The sequence below is a fragment of the Pseudophryne corroboree genome, chromosome 9, assembly GCF_028390025.1.
Source record: "Pseudophryne corroboree isolate aPseCor3 chromosome 9, aPseCor3.hap2, whole genome shotgun sequence".
Taxonomy (NCBI): Eukaryota; Metazoa; Chordata; class Amphibia; order Anura; family Myobatrachidae; genus Pseudophryne; species Pseudophryne corroboree.
The window spans coordinates 424,794,137-424,810,531 of NC_086452.1; the positions used below are offsets into that span (position 1 = coordinate 424,794,137).

A 16,395-nucleotide genomic window follows, 5' to 3' on the forward strand; every position below is an offset into this window, starting at 1 on the left:
CTCTCATGGCTCCGCCTCCCCCCCCACTTCCACTAACTGTAAGCGTCCCCCAAGGTTCTGTTCTTGGGACTCTCCTTTTCTGTCTCTATACGGGTTGGGTATGTGTTACCGGTGGCCGGAATGCGGGTGGTGGTGGGGGATGGTGGTTTGGGTGTGCGCTACGAGTCCACTTGTGGGCTCACCACAGGTTCTATTCCCACTCTATGGGTGTCGTGAACATCAATGAGTGGGAATAGTCCCTGCTAGTCAGCATGCCGACTGTTGAGTTTAGGCGAGTGCGGTATGTAGGTGCTGGTAATGTGACCGGCGGCCTCCTGACACATAACTACATACCCTCTATACATCCTTTTTAGGTGAACACATTAGCTCTTGATTTACAATATCATCTCTACGCTGATGATACTCAAATCTACCTTTCTTCCCCGGACCTCTCACCTGCTCTACTCACTCATATCTCCAACTGTCTCTCTGCTATCTCTTGGATGTCCCAGCGCTTTCTTAAACTCAACATGTCTAAGACTGAGCTGATCATGTTCCCTCCCTCCCACAATCTCATTATCCATTGATGGCACTACTATCTCCTCTAGCCCCCAAGTGCGCTGTCTTGGAGTAATCCTCGGCTCCTCCCTCTCCTTCAAACCACACATTCAGCACCTCTCACAAACCTGCTGTTTTCATCTAAAAAATATTTCCAAGATCAGACCCTTTCTCACCCAGGATGCTACTAAGACTCTTATCCACTCACTGGTCATCTCCAGACTGGACTACTGTAATCTCCTCCTGCCTGGCATTCCTAACAATTACCTCTCTCCACTCCAATCTATCCTCAATGCTGCTGCCCGGCTCATCTTCCTCACCAAACGCACTACATCCACCTTCCCTCTCTTACTAGCCCTTCACTGGCTTCCCTTCCCCTTCAGAATACATTTCAAGCCTTCTCACATTCATTTACAAAGCCCTCATCCACTTCTCTCCCAGCAACATCTAAAACCTTATCTCCCTTTACACTCCCGCCCGTCCACTTCGCTCCGCTAACGCACGCCGCCTCTCCTGCCTACTTATCACTGTGCCCCTAGCCTTTAGAATGTAAGCTTTCACGAGCAGGGCCTTCTTCCCTCGTGCTTTTACGTCTCTTACTAATCTATCTTTTCATACTCCCTTTGATGGCACCAAATCCCTCAGTTTTCTGCCACCCTGATACTTATTTCAGTGCAGTTTACTGACACAGCAATGTTTGTATACCCTGTACTTGTCCTATAATGTGTTGAATTGTAAGTCACTGTCTTCATGTTTTGTTTACTCTGTAATTGGGCGCTGCGGATCCCATGTGGCGCCATATAAATAAAGGATAATATTGTATAATCAGGATTTTGGTACTTACCGATAAATCCCTTTCTCCGATTCCACAGGGGACACTGGAGCGCAGTTGCAATGGGAAATAGTAGGCAGTAACTGGGAGCTGGCACTTTAAAACTCAAACACTGTGGCTAGCTCCTCCCCTACTATGTCCCTCCTCCAAACCAGTCTACGTAAAACTGTGCCCGAGGAGAGCTGGAATAAACTAACGTTAAAGTAAAGTAGGAGGTGGTTAACGCCGCCATGTAAACCAAGATAACACGAAAAACCAACTTGGAACCTAACCTAACAAAAGGTTAACCTGAACCAAACAAGCAGTCACATAGTGATCTGCGAACCGTTAAGCGAAAAAGGAGGAAACAGCGCTGGGTGGGCGTCCAGTGTCCCCTGTGGAAATCGGAGAAAGGGATTTATCGGTAAGTACCAAAATCCTGATTTCTCCTTCATCCACTAGGGGACACTGGAGCGCAGTTACAATGGGGACGTCCCAGAGCTCCCAAGACGGGCGGGAGAGAGCTGAGAGTCCTGTAAAACCGCTAGGCCAAACTGTGATGCAGAGGCCGCAAAAGTGTCAAATCTGTAGAATTTGACAAACGTATGTCGGCCCGACCAAGTAGCGGCCCGACAAAGTAGTCATGGATACCCCATGACCAGCCGCCCATGAAGGCCCCACAGAACGCGTAGAGTGCGCTGAAATTGAAGACGGAGGTTCCAGAGAAGCTGCCAAATAAGCTTGTCTGATGGTCAGCCGAATCCATCGAGACAAGGTCTGCTTAGAAGCCAGCCAACCACGGCGGGCAGCATCGTAAGAACAAATAAGGAATCGGACTTCAGAATAGCCGAAGTCCTATCCACATAGATCTTGAGCGCCCTGACGACGTCCAATGATCTCGAATCCGGAGAGTCCACCGAGAGGGCCGGAACCACAAGTGGCTGACTGATGTGAAAATCGGACACCACCTTAGGTAGAAAAGACATGCAAGTACGGAGCTCGGCCCTATCAGCATGAAACACCAGGTAAGGAGGTCGACAAGAGAGAGCCCCAAGTTCCGACACCCGTCTGGCCGAATCGAGAGCTAGGAGAAGAACCACCTTCCAGGCGAGATATTTCATCTCCACTAACTCCAGAGGCTCAAACAACGAAGATTGCAGAAAAGAGAGGACCAGATTGAGGTCCCATGGCGCTGTTGGAGGGCGAAAGAAAGGCTGTATTCGTAGAACCCCCTGAAAGAAAGTCTGAACTTCCGGCAGCAAGGCTAACTTCTTCTGGAAGAAAACCGAAAGAGCCGAGACCTGCACCTTTAGTGAACCCAGTCTTAAGCCTGCCGAGAAACCCGCTTGCAAAAAACTGAGAAGGCGGGCTAAGCGAAAAATTGAAGGAGAAAACTCTCGACGTTCACACCAGGCCACATAGGCCTTACAAATACGGTAGTAGTGAGACGATGTGACTGACTTTCTAGCCCGAAGCATAGTTGGTATAACCGTACGAGGAATCCCCTTCTTTTTCAAGATGGCCTTCTCAACAGCCACGCCGTCAAACGTAGCCTGCGTAAGTCTGGATAAAGAAAAGGACCCTGTTGTAGAAGATCGTCCCGTAGTGGTAGGGGCCAAGGCTCGGCCACTGACAACAGGTGTAGGGTGGAGTACAAAGCCCTGCGTGGCCAATCTGGAGTCACCAGGAGGACCAGAGCGTTTTCTCTCTTGATGTGTTGCAGAACCCGAGGCAACAGCGGGAAAGAGGTAAACGAACTGGAAATTCCAAGGAGCCGTGAGGGCATCCACGGCCGCCGCGTCCCTCGTTCGAGAGTAATAAAGAGGCAGTTGATGGTTCAGGCGGGACGCCATGAGGTCGATCTGTGGTTTTCCCCACCAGCGGACCAACTGCCAAAACACCTGGGGATGGAGTGACCACTCTCCCGGGTGCATGTCCTGTTGGCTGAGATAATCGGCTTCCCAATTGTCCACTCCTGGAATGAATATCGGCGAGAAGGACAGAGTATACTCCTCCGCCCAGAGAAGGAGGTTGGTGATTTCCCTCATCGCCGCACGGCTGCGAGTGCCGTCCTGACGGTTGATGTATGCTACCGTCGTGGCGTTGTCGGACTGAACTCTGACCGCTCGACCGCGCAGCAGGTGATGCGCCTGAAGCAGGGCGTTGTATACCGCCCGTAATTCGAGAAGGTTTATGGGAAGAGCGGATTCGTGGATCGACCAGCACCCCTGAAATCGATGTTCGAGGGTCACTGCCCCCCATCCTCGCAGACTTGCGTCCGTGGTGAGGAGAGTCCAATCCTACACTCCGAACCGCCTTCCTTCCAACAGATGTGCCGACTGGAGCCACCAGAGAAGCGACGACCTTACCTTTGGAGATTCATCAGCAAATGATGAAAGAACAGATGAGATCCTGACCACTGATGTAGAAGACACAGCTGAAACGGTCGAGAGTGGAAGCGACCGTACGGAAGAGCTTCGAACGCTGCTACCATCTTTCCCAGAAGACGAATGCACAGATACACGGACACCTGACGGTGTCGAAGTACCGACCTTACCAGCGTCTGCAGAGACAGGATCTTGTCCTGAGGAAGGAAAACCTTCTGACGGACCGTGTCGAGAATCATCCCCAAAAACAGCAACCGTTGTGAGGGGCATAAGTGAGACTTCGGGAAGTTCAGAATCCACCCGTGCCGAATCAGAAGGTCCAGCGTTATCCGGATATTCTGAAGTAACAGGTCTGCCGAGCGCACCTTTATGAGCAGATCGTCCAGATAGGGAACAATCGTCACACCATGCTTTCGAAGGAGGGCCATCATGACCACCATGACCTTTGTGAACACTCTGGGAGCAGAAGAGAGACCGAACGAAAGGGCCTGGAACTGGAAATGAGCGTCTTGAATTGCGAACCGGAGAAAGGCCTGATGAGGAGGCCAAATGGGAACATGTAAGTATGCATCCTTGATGTCTAAGGACGCCAGAAACTCGTTTTGCTCCAAACTCACAATAACAGACTGGAGGGACTCCATCTTGAACTTGAATACCCTCAAATACAGACTGAGATCCTTCAAGTTCGGAATTGGTCTGACCGAGCCGTCCGGCTTCGGTACGAGAAACAGGCTTGAGTAACAGCCCTGTTTCCGATGATGAGCAGGAACAGGGATCAGTACCTTTGCGGATAGAAGCTTCTGTACCGCTGCCTGTAAGGCAACTCTTTTGTCGTCGGAAACTGGTAAACCCGTGGTAAAAAAACGCTGGGGCGGTCGGGTTTGAAAATCAAGCTTGTAACCGCAAATGATGAGATCCCTGACCCAAGCATCTGGACAGGACTGTACCCAGACTTCCCTGAAGTCCCACAGACGAGCTCCCACCCTGTGGTCTCCCAGGTGGGAGGGAAGCCAGTCATGCGGTGGTAGTGGTGGAGGACTTAACCTCTGACTGGGTTGAGGCAGTGGAACCCCTGCCTCTAACCCTATGGCCACGGGAGGCGGCAGCTCCTCCCTTGGCCTGGCCTCAAAACTTGGAAGGGGCACGAAAGGATCGAAAGGAGGGACCCCTATATGGCCTACGAGGGGCTGGAGCAGCAGAAGGAAGATAAGTCGACTTACCTCCGGTGGCCTGAGAAATACAGGCATCCAGACCCTTACCGAACAGGACCTCTCCCATAATGGGCTACGCTTCTGCTGCCCGCTTGGACTCCGTATCCGCTTGCCACTGCTGCAGCCAGAGAGCTCTGCGGGCCGAAATTGCTAAAGCGGAAATCCTAACACCGAGGATACAGATGTCCTTTGAAGCCTCGCAAAGATAAAGGGCTGATTTACGGATGTGTTCTGCCAACTGTATCAGCTGATCCGCCGGCAAATCGCCCCGAATTCCAGAGGACAATTGCTCCGCACATGCTTCAATCGCCTTGTTGACCCAACAACCTACCTGCGCCGGGCAATGTAATACCCCCGCCGCCGAGTAAATAGTCTTCAAGGTGGATTCCAACTTCCTATCCGATGCCTCCTTAAGCGAAGTCGCTCCAGGAACCGGCAGAACCGTCTTCTTGGACAGATGAGACACCGAAGGATCCACAATCGGAGAGGTCTCATAACGCATCCCGCTAACTGCGGGAAAAGGATAGGAAGACAACATTTTCCTTGATACCTGAAACTTTGCGTCTGGATGTTTCCAGGCTGCCGTTATGAGCGCATCTAGCTCCTCCGAAATTGGAAGAGTCACCGGCAAGCATTGGTTGGTGCCAAACCTTGAAAGGCGTAAGGCGTCCTGCTCCGTCTCCTCCACCTGTAATACTGAGCGAATAGCAGTAATAAGAGCCTCTATACCCTGAGCTACTGGTTCAGAGTCCTCATACACCTGATCGTCATCAGTATCCTGTATATCTACCACCGCCTCATCTAACGGAGGCATATCATCAGACTCCTGCAACACAGAGGCTAGCAATCTCTTTTTAGAAGCCTGTGGGGGAGGACTAAAGGACGGGGCTTGGGAAGGGATTACAGCCCTAGAGAGCCCTTCATCTGATTTTGCCAGGGAAACAGCCCATGCTGGTTCTGGCTCTGGTACCGTGACTGTCCGGGTCGCCTCTCTATCTTCCCGAGAGGCCTTCAGTTCCCTAGTCAGCAGGGACATAACCTCTGTGAGCTGTGCTGTCCATGCAGGGGTGCTCTGGGGTTCTGATGAGGGCTGGGCAGATGGTTCTGACCCACCTTCCTCACATAAAAGGTGCCCCTGTTTCTGTGCTGCCTTGGAGCCTTTGCTTGCCATGTCAGCACCGGTTACCCTCCCACACAAATACAGTAATAGGCAGAAAGGCAGGGGGAGAGCAGGGAGAAACGCAGCCACAGCAGCCCTAAGATCTCCTGCACTCTACTGTGCAGTGTACGCAGCCCTAATAAAGTATAGGTGCCTCAGTGCCCCCTATCCCCACTGTAACACGCTCACTGTGACCGGAGTGCTGCTATCTCTCGCGTTGCAGCATGGAGGAAATGGCCGCCAGCGCGTGCTGAGCCCAGCGGAGGAGAGCGGGACTAAGCTCCGCCTCCCTCCGTAAAAGGCACCAGATTCAAATCTGCTTCGCGCCTCCAGCGGGATCCCCGTGCCGGCTCTGTGAGCCGAGCAGGGGGTGCGAGCCGCGGCCGCCGGGACCAGCAATCAGAGCGGGGGAGCGGGTACTGTGAGCCACGGCCGCCGGGACCAACTTAAGAACGGGGGGCAGGTAGTGCGAGCCCACCGGGGGACCAGTGCAAAGAGGAGAAGCGGGGAGCCGGGGTTTAATAAATCAAAGTCCCTAGGCATATCTGCACTGTTTATATAGTGAGCACATAAAAAAGGCACAGCTTTTTACTCACCGTCTTGGTGGAGCGGCCCCGACACGCGACGCACGCAGCGGTGTCCGGCCGCATATACTTACCGCTGCCGGAATCTTCTGCCGACTGAGCGGCCGCGACACGCGCCGCGGTGTCCGGCCAGCTCAGTGTCTCCTTCAGCCAGGGCCCATCCCGAGCCGCACGCAGCTGCGATGGGGCCCCGCCGGCAGCCTCCCGCGGTGCAGACTGGCAGTGGCAGAGCTGCCAGTCTGTGAGTGCAAGAAAGAGAAAAAAAAAAAAATAATTATTCTTCAGAGAAAACCCAAAAGTGAACCAGCTCCCTCTGGGCACAAAACAAAGACTGGCTTGGAGGGGGGACATAGTAGGGGAGGAGCTAGCCACAGTGTTTGAGTTTTAAAGTGCCAGCTCCCAGTTACTGCCTACTATTTCCCCATTGTAACTGCGCTCCAGTGGCCCCTAGTGGATGAAGGAGAAATAATAAGAATTTACTTACCGATAATTCTATTTCTCGGAGTCCGTAGTGGATGCTGGGGTTCCTGAAAGGACCATGGGGAATAGCGGCTCCGCAGGAGACAGGGCACAAAAGTAAAGCTTTTACAGGTCAGGTGGTGTGTACTGGCTCCTCCCCCTATGACCCTCCTCCAGACTCCAGTTAGGTACTGTGCCCGGACGAGCGTACACAATAAGGGAGGATTTTGAATCCCGGGTAAGACTCATACCAGCCACACCAATCACACCGTACAACTTGTGATCTAAACCCAGTTAACAGTATGATAACAGAGGAGCCTCTGAAAGATGGCTTCCTAAACAATAACCCGAATTAGTTAACAATAACTATGTACAAGTATTGCAGATAATCCGCACTTGGGATGGGCGCCCAGCATCCACTACGGACTCCGAGAAATAGAATTATCGGTAAGTAAATTCTTATTTTCTCTATCGTCCTAAGTGGATGCTGGGGTTCCTGAAAGGACCATGGGGATTATACCAAAGCTCCCAAACGGGCGGGAGAGTGCGGATGACTCTGCAGCACCGAATGAGAGAACTCCAGGTCCTCCTTTGCCAGGGTATCAAATTTGTAAAAATTTACAAACGTGTTCTCCCCTGACCACGTAGCTGCTCGGCAGAGTTGTAATGCCGAGACCCCTCGGGCAGCCGCCCAAGATGAGCCCACCTTCCTTGCGGAATGGGCCTTAACAGATTTAGGCTGTGGCAGGCCTGCCACAGAATGTACAAGTTGAATTTTGTTACAAAACCAACGAGCAATCGACTGCTTAGAAGCAGGTGCACCCAACTTGTTGGGTGCATACAGTATAAACAGCGAGTCAGATTTTCTGACTCCAGCCGTCCTTTAAATGTATATTTTTAAGGCTCTGACAACGTCCAACAACTTGGAGTCCTTCAAGTCGTCTGTAGCCGCAGGCACTACAATAGGCTGGTTCAGGTGAAACGCTGATACCACCTTAGGGAGAAAATGCGGACGCGTCCGCAGCTCTGCCCTATGTCGAATGGAAAATTAAATAAGGGCTTTTATAAGACAAAGCCGCCAGTTCAGATACTCTCCCGGCCGAAGCCAGGGCCAGTAACATAGTCACTTTCCATGTGAGATATTTCAAATCCACATTCTTTAGTGGTTCAAACCAATTGGATTTGAGGAAATCTAAAACTACATTTAGATCCCACGGTGCCACCTTAGGCACCACAGGAGGCTGTATATGCAGTACTCCTTTGATAAAAATCTGGACCTCAGGGACTGAGGCCAATTCTTTGTGGAAGAATATTGATAGGGCCGAAATTTGAACCTTAATAGATCCCAATTTGAGACCCATAGACAATCCTGATTGCAGGAAATGTAGGAAAACGACCCAGTTGAAATTCCTCCATCGGAGCACTCCGCTGCTCGCACCACGCAACATATTTTCGCCAAATACGGCGATAATGCTTCGCGGTGACTTCCTTCCTTGCCTTTATCAAGGTAGGAATGACTTCTTCTGGAATGCCTTTTCCTTTTAGGATCTGGCATTCAACGCCATGCCGTCAAACGCAGCCGCGGTAAGTCTTGAAAAAGACAAGGACCCTGCTGAAACAGGTCCCTTCTCAGAAGTAGAGGCCACGGATCGTCCGTGACCATCTCTTGAAGTTCCGGGTACCAAGTCCTTCTTGGCCAATCCGGAGCCACTAGTCTTACTCCTCTTTGCCGTATAATCCTCAATACCTTTGGTATGAGAGGCAGAGGAGGAAACACATATACCGACTGGTACACCCAAGGTGTTACCAGCGCGTCCACAGCTATTGCCTGCGGATCTCTTGACCTGGCGCAATACCTGTCCAGTGTTTTGTTGAGGCGAGACGCCATCATGTTCACCATTGGTTTTACCCAACGGTTTAATAGCATGTGGAAAACTTCTGGATGAAGTCCCCACTCTCCCGGGTGAAGGTCGTGTCTGCTGAGGAAGTCTGCTTCCCAGTTGTCCACGCCCGGGATGAATACTGCTGACAGTGCTATCACGTGATTCTCCGCCCAGCGAAGGATCCTGGCAGCTTCTGCCATTGCCCTCCTGCTTCTTGTGCCGCCCTGTCTGTTTACATGGGCGACTGCCGTGATGTTGTCCGACTGGATCAACACCGGTCTTCCTTGAAGCAGAGGTTCCGCCTGGCTTAGAGCATTGTAGATTGCTCTTAGTTCCAGAATGCTTATGTGAAGAGACTTTTTCAGGCTCGACCACACTCCCTGGAAATTTCTTCCCTGTGTGACTGCTCCCCAGCCTCTCAGGCTGGCATCCGTGGTCACCAGGATCCAATCCTGCATGCCGAATCTGCGGCCCTCCAATAGATGAGCCTCCTGCAACCACCACAGAAGGGATACCCTTGTCCTCGGCGACAGGGTTATCCGCAGGTGCATCTGAAGATGCGACCCTGACCATTTGTCCAACAGATCCCTTTGCATGGAATCTGCCGAAAGGGATTGCTTCGTAAGAAGCTACCATTTTTTCCCAGGACTCTTGTGCATTGATGTACAGACACCTTTCCTGGTTTTAGGAGGTTCCTGACCAGGTCAGATAACTCCTTGGCTTTTTCTTCGGGAAGAAAAACCTTTTTCTGAACTGTGTCCAGAATCATCCCCAGGAACAGCAGACGAGTTGTCGGCATTAATTGGGATTTTGGAATATTCAGAATCCATCCGTGCTGCTTTAGCACCTCTTGAGATAGTGCTAAACCCATCTCTAGCTGTTCTCTGGACCTTGCCCTTATTAGGAGATCGTCCAAGTATGGGATAATTAATACGCCTTTTCTTCGAAGAAGAAATATTATCTCGGCCATTACCTTTGTAAAGACCCGAGGTGCCGTGGACAAACCAAACGGCAGCGTCTGAAACTGATAGTGACAGTTTTGTACAACGAACCTGAGGTACCCCTGGTGTGAGGGGTAATTGGAACGTGGAGATACGCATCCTTGATGTCCAAGGATACCATAAAGTCCCCTTCTTCCAGGTTCGCTATCACTGCTCTGAGTGACTCCATCTTGAACTTGAACTTCTTTATGTATAGGTTCAAGGACTTCAGATTTAGAATAGGCCTTACCGAGCCATCCGGCTTCGGTACCACAAATAGAGTGGAATAATACCCCTTCCCTTGTTGTAGAAGAGGTACCTTGACTATCACCTGCTGAGAATACAGCTTGTGAATGGCTTCCAAAACCGTCTCCCTTTCTGAGGGGGACGTTGGTAAAGCAGACTTCAGGAAACGGCGAGGTGGCTCTGTCTCTAATTTCAACCTGTACCCCTGAGATATTATCTGCAGGATCCAGGGATTTACCTGCGAGTGAGCCCACTGCGCGCTGTAATTTTTGAGACGACCGCCTACCGCCCCCGAGTCCGCTTGCGAAGCCCCAGCGTCATGCTGAGGCTTTTGTAGAAGCCGGGGAGGGCTTCTGTTCCTGGGAAGGAGCTGCCTGTTGCTGTCTCTTCCCTCGTCCTCTGCCTCGTGGCAGATATGAATAGCCCTTTGCTCTCTTATTTTTAAAGGAACGAAAGGGCTGCGGTTGAAAGGTCGGTGCCTTTTTCTGTTGGGGAGTGACTTGAGGTAGAAAGGTGGATTTCCCGGCCGTAGCCGTGGCCACCAAATCCGATAGACCGACCTCAAATAACTCCTCTACGCATCGCCTGTCCACTGTCGTGTCCATAAAGCTCTTCTGGCCGAAATGGACATAGCACTTACCCGTGATGCCAGTGTGCAGATATCTCTCTGTGCATCACGCATATAAAGAAATGCATCCTTTATTTGTTCTAACGACAGTAAAATATTGTCCCTGTCCAGGGTATCAATATTTTCGATCAGGGACTCTGACCAAACTACCCCAGCACTGCACATCCAGGCAGTCGCAATAGCTGGTCGTAGTATAACACCTGCATGTGTGTATATACCTTTTTGGATATTTTCCATCCTCCTATCTGATGGATCTTTAAGTGCGTCCGTCTCAGGAGAGGGTAACGCCACTTGTTTTGATAAGCGTGTTAGCGCTTTGTCCACCCTAGGAGGTGTTTCCCAGCGCTCCCTAACCTCTGGCGGGAAAGGGTATAAAGCCAATAACTTCTTTGAAATTAGCAGTTTTTTATCGGGGCACCCCACGCTTCATCACACACGTCATTTAATTCTTCTGATTCGGTAAAAACTACTGGTAGTTTTTTCACACCCCACATAATACCCTGTAGTATCAGCTAAATGTAACATCTCCTTTATTGCCAAAATCATATAACGTGTGGCCCTACTGGAAAATACGGTTGATTCGTCACCTTCACCACCGGAATCAGTGCCTGTGTCTGGGTCTGTGTCGACCGACTGAGGCAAGGGACGTTTTACAGCCCCTGACGGTGTTTGAGGCGCCTGGACAGACACTAATTGAGTGTCCGGCCGCCTCATGTCGGCAAACGACTGCTTAAGCGAGTTGACGCTATCCCGTAATTCCACAAATAAAGGCATCCATTCTGGTGTCGACCCCCTAGGAGGTGACATCCTCATATTTGGCAATTGCTCCGCCTCCACACCAATAACGTCCTCATACATGTCGACACACACGTACCGACACACAGCAGACACACAGGGAATGCTCTATACGAAGACAGGACCCACTAGCCCTTTGGGGAGACAGAGGGAGAGTCTGCCAGCACACACCAAAAAGCGCTATATATGACAGGGATAGCCTTATGATTAAGTGCTCCCTTATAGCTGCTTTTATATTAATATATTGCCATTTATTCTGCCCCCCCTCTCTGTTATACCCTGTTTCTGTAGTGCAGTGCAGGGGAGAGACCTGGGAGCCTTCCTGACCAGCGGAGCTGTGACAGAAAATGGCGCCGTGTGCTGAGGAGATAGGCCCCGCCCCTTTTTCGGCGGGCTCGTCTCCCGCTATTTAGTACATTTAGGCAGGGGTAAATATCTCCATATAGCCTCTGGGGCTATATGTGAGGTATTTTTAGCCTTTTTAAAGGTTTTCATTTGCCTCCCAGGGCGCCCCCCCCCAGCGCCCTGCACCCTCAGTGACTGCCGTGTGAAGTGTGCTGAGAGGAAAATGGCGCACAGCTGCAGTGCTGTGCGCTACCTTAAGAAGACTGCAGGAGTCTTCAGCCGCCGATTCTGGACCTCTTCTTGCTTCAGCATCTGTGAGGGGGCCGGCGGCGTGGCTCCGGTGACCATCCAGGCTGTACCTGTGATCGTCCCTCTGGAGCTTCATGTCCAGTAGCCAAGAAGCCAATCCATCCTGCACGCAGGTGAGTTCACTTCTTCTCCCCTCTGTCCCTCGTTGCAGTGATCCTGTTGCCAGCAGGAATCACTGTAAAATAAAAAACCTAAGCTAAACTCTCTAAGCAGCTCTTTACGAGAGCCACCTAGAATTGCACCCTTCTCGGCCGGGCACAAAAATCTAACTGGAGTCTGGAGGAGGGTCATAGGGGGAGGAGCCAGTACACACCACCTGACCTGTAAAAGCTTTACTTTTGTGCCCTGTCTCCTGCGGAGCCGCTATTCCCCATGGTCCTTTCAGGAACCCCAGCATCCACTTAGGACGATAGAGAAAATAATAATAATAATAATAATAATAATAATCACATGCACAATCCGGTCCAAAGGTGCCTTCTGGACAACACAGCTTCAAGGTGTCCATACACAGCCAGTCGAACAGGTCAGTGGGTTCCTTTGGTCTATAAATAAACAGAAAGATAACTCAAAAGATATTGTAAACTAGGGATGGGACAAAGACATTGGCGATGAGTGGCCAATGTTCTCGCACCATTAATGACTTATACCAATGTTAATTTACATCCAACTTCCTGTGGCTGCTGCATTCTGATTGGCCGTCCCTCTCTGTAAAGGCCGTGAGAGCTGTAGAACATCAATAATATGCAAGTTGGTGGTTGAAGGTCCCTCCTCTCCCCATCCATGGCGAGAGCCTGATGGTCCATCCCTGCCCCACTCACCACCACTAATGGCCATGTGTTATGGCTTTGAAGTTGCATTCCTACTGTAAACTCATACATAGATCCAGCGGATGCATTTGGTCATTCTTTGTGGAATCCGTTTTAGTCTATATGGACGGCAGGAATATTTCAGCCAAATTTTACTTAACTGTTGTTAATTAAATGGGAAAATACACTACAAATTTGTAGGTTTAGCATGCTTCATGTGAATGGAACAACTAAAATAAAGATTAAATCATTTGTATGGAGAAGTTGTCCGTAGAAACCGATCAGCTTCTACCTATAATTTTACAGAATGTTCTTTAAAATGCTATCTAGAACCAGAATGGTTTATATAAAGTAATTTTACTCTACTCCAATTGCTCCCACGTGTCTCCAGGAACGCGGAACAGATCAGAGCTGCAGCACCATTAATAAGAGCCGTCAGCATTAACTCTAGAATTCAGGAGCCAGACAGTGAAATCTAGAAGCGGAGCCAGGAGAGATCTGCACCCATTGACATGATCTGAGCTAGATTAGAAACCAGGACACATTTTTCAAGCTAGCCGACAAGGATTTGTCCAACACTTACAGGAAACGAGATTTAATCTGACAAACCAGAAACCAGTAGTAACAAAAACACACTACATACTACCAATACCAAAATCATGGGAATAACTAGAGAACAAATAAATTGAGGACATACAGTAGAAGTACAGTAGATTTAGGGGTATATTCAATTGCAGTCGAAACCTGCCGTCTGTCGAAAAGACGGCAGTTTTCGACTTGTTAAGGTTGAATCCTGATTCGACCTATTCAATGCTTTTCGACAAGTCGAGGCATTCGACTTGTCGAAAAGCACGTGGATCGGCGGAACAGCTGCCGATCCACATGATGATGTCGAAAACGGGGCCAAATCCAACAGGTTTTGGCCCCGTTTTCGACAGTCTCAACCAGACATCAAAATGAGGGAGACAGCCGGCGGGCATAAAGGGAGATCAGCGCTACAGTAACGCTGCTGCTGGATGTCACTCACCCACCCCGACCTCACGGCAGCTTCTACCCGGCTCCAGCACGCCGTGAGGTCACCTCCTCTGGGTCCCATCTAAATTCGACTTGAAAAAGTCGACCTTTAGATGGGATTGAATAGGGGTTGTCGGATCCATTCCGACAAATACATGTCGGAATGGATCCGACTTTAATTGAATATACCCCCTAATACATTACTTTCTGGACAAGTCAGTTTCAGTAATAGTAAAACTTATTAAGTCATCTATTTAGACAAGAAAGAAAATATTCCGTGTGTGTAAAGTAAGTTTTGCAGCTTTGTTATAACAGACACCCTCACCTCTTGAACCACCAAGTCTCCAGATGCTCCTCGTTCTGCTCCAACATCTTATTACACTCAAAGTCAGACTTGTCACAGGCTGACTCCACCACTTCCAGAAAGCGCGTCTCGCTGCGTTACAGGACAAGGGAACATGGTCATCTCAGCGCTATGTATATTACAGACAAAGATCTACTCACACACTGGGCAAGGAGTAAAACGACCAGCTGGCGAGAACTTATTCACTCAACAAGAAATAGGTGCAAGAGCTACAAATATACATATTAAAAATGGAAGCTCGGCCACACATTGAGGCCGTGTACCCAGGGTAAGATGGCACCATTTTGCAGCAATATTAAAATGCTAGTTTGTAGAGATTACTTATTTCTATGGCTTCCTGTTCTAAACTGGCTCAAAAAGACCTCAGGGCTGCAAGCCCTAACCTGGGTCTGTCATCTGCTGCAGAATTTATGGAGAACAGGATTACCATAGAGATCAGCTGTCTCTACAGACATTAGTGGACACAGGCAAACCGCACCAGGTGTAAATGCCATTATTTACACAACATGTTAAAGTCCCTAAAGAGTACCTGGCACGTACACATGCAACATATACAAAGAAAATAATTAATAATGGGGTAAATTTACTAAGGTGGAAGTTTTATTGTTTTTTAGAATTGGTGATGTTGCCCATGGCAACCAGATTCTACTTAACATTTATGTAGCTGCTTCTAGAAGATAATAGAATCTGATTGGTTGCTATGGGCAACATCACCTGTTCTAAAAAAAAAAAAAAAAAACCTTCGTAAATTTACCCCAGTTTCCATTTGCTCTGATACAATACTATAGCAGTGGGACAAAATCGAATTAACAGAGTAATCTAGGGTACGAGATTAAACGTTTATGTGTAACTCAAAATATTAGGTTTATACAATTACTGAATGTCTTTATCGTGCTTCACAGGTAACACTGCAATGAAAGCTGTAAAGCACAAATAGCCTCAGACACTGTATTTTCTGCTTTTATTAAATACTGCATGTATAATGTAACTGTATTGTGCAGACCTCAGACACTAGAAATAAGATAATGAAGCTTTATCCCATCCCCAGACTATAGTGAAGCTGATTGTACAGAAGAGAGTGTAGTATAAATGTGTAGCATGGATGCTAGAACAGTCGAAAGAGTCAAAAGGGTTATACTTAAGATGAGGAGGTAGAGTTGTCGTCAGTTTAGGCCGTGGGATTAACGGAAGACGATATGCAACACAAAAAACAGAAGTGTTGTACATTTAATATTATTCCCCTTTGAAATACAGTGGGCAGATTAGATTTTATTTGAATAACAATAATAGGGGTAAAATAAGATTTTACTCACCGGTAAATCTATTTCTCGTAGTCCGTAGTGGATGCTGGGGACTCCGTAAGGACCATGGGGAATAGCGGCTTCGCAGGAGACTGGGCACAGCTAAGAAAGATTTAGGACTACCTGGTGTGCACTGGCTCCTCCCACTATGACCCTCCTCAAGACCTCAGTTAGGATACTGTGCCCGGAAGAGCTGACACAATAAGGAAGGATTTTGAATCCCGGTTAAGACTCATACCAGCCACACCAATCACACCGTATAACTCGTGATATGATACCCAGTTAACAGTATGAACATAACAGAGCCTCTCAACAGATGGCTCAACAATAACCCTTTTAGTTAACGATAACTATATACAAGTATTGCAGACAGTCCGCACTTGGGACGGGCGCCCAGCATCCACTACGGACTACGAGAAATAGATTTACCGGTGAGTAAAATCTTATTTTCTCTGACGTCCTAGTGGATGCTGGGGACTCCGTAAGGACCATAGGGATTATACCAAAGCTCCCAAACGGGCGGGAGAGTGCGGATGACTCTGCAGCACCGAATGAGAGAACTCAAGGTCCTCCTCA

The 16,395-nt window shown here is 49.2% G+C and overlaps 1 protein-coding gene across 1 annotated transcript in view; it reads right to left on the reverse strand.

Annotated features, from left to right (window-relative positions):
- CRELD1 (cysteine rich with EGF like domains 1) overlaps positions 1–16,395 on the reverse strand; it is a 63,097-nt gene that overhangs the window by 30,846 nt on the left and 15,856 nt on the right. Inside the window, exons 4-5 of the mRNA XM_063940947.1 lie at positions 14,480–14,590; positions 12,785–12,876 (exon numbers count right to left, since the gene is read on the reverse strand). Of these exons, the coding sequence (XP_063797017.1) occupies positions 12,785–12,876; positions 14,480–14,590 (203 nt within the window). The remainder of the gene's footprint in view (positions 1–12,784; positions 12,877–14,479; positions 14,591–16,395) is intronic.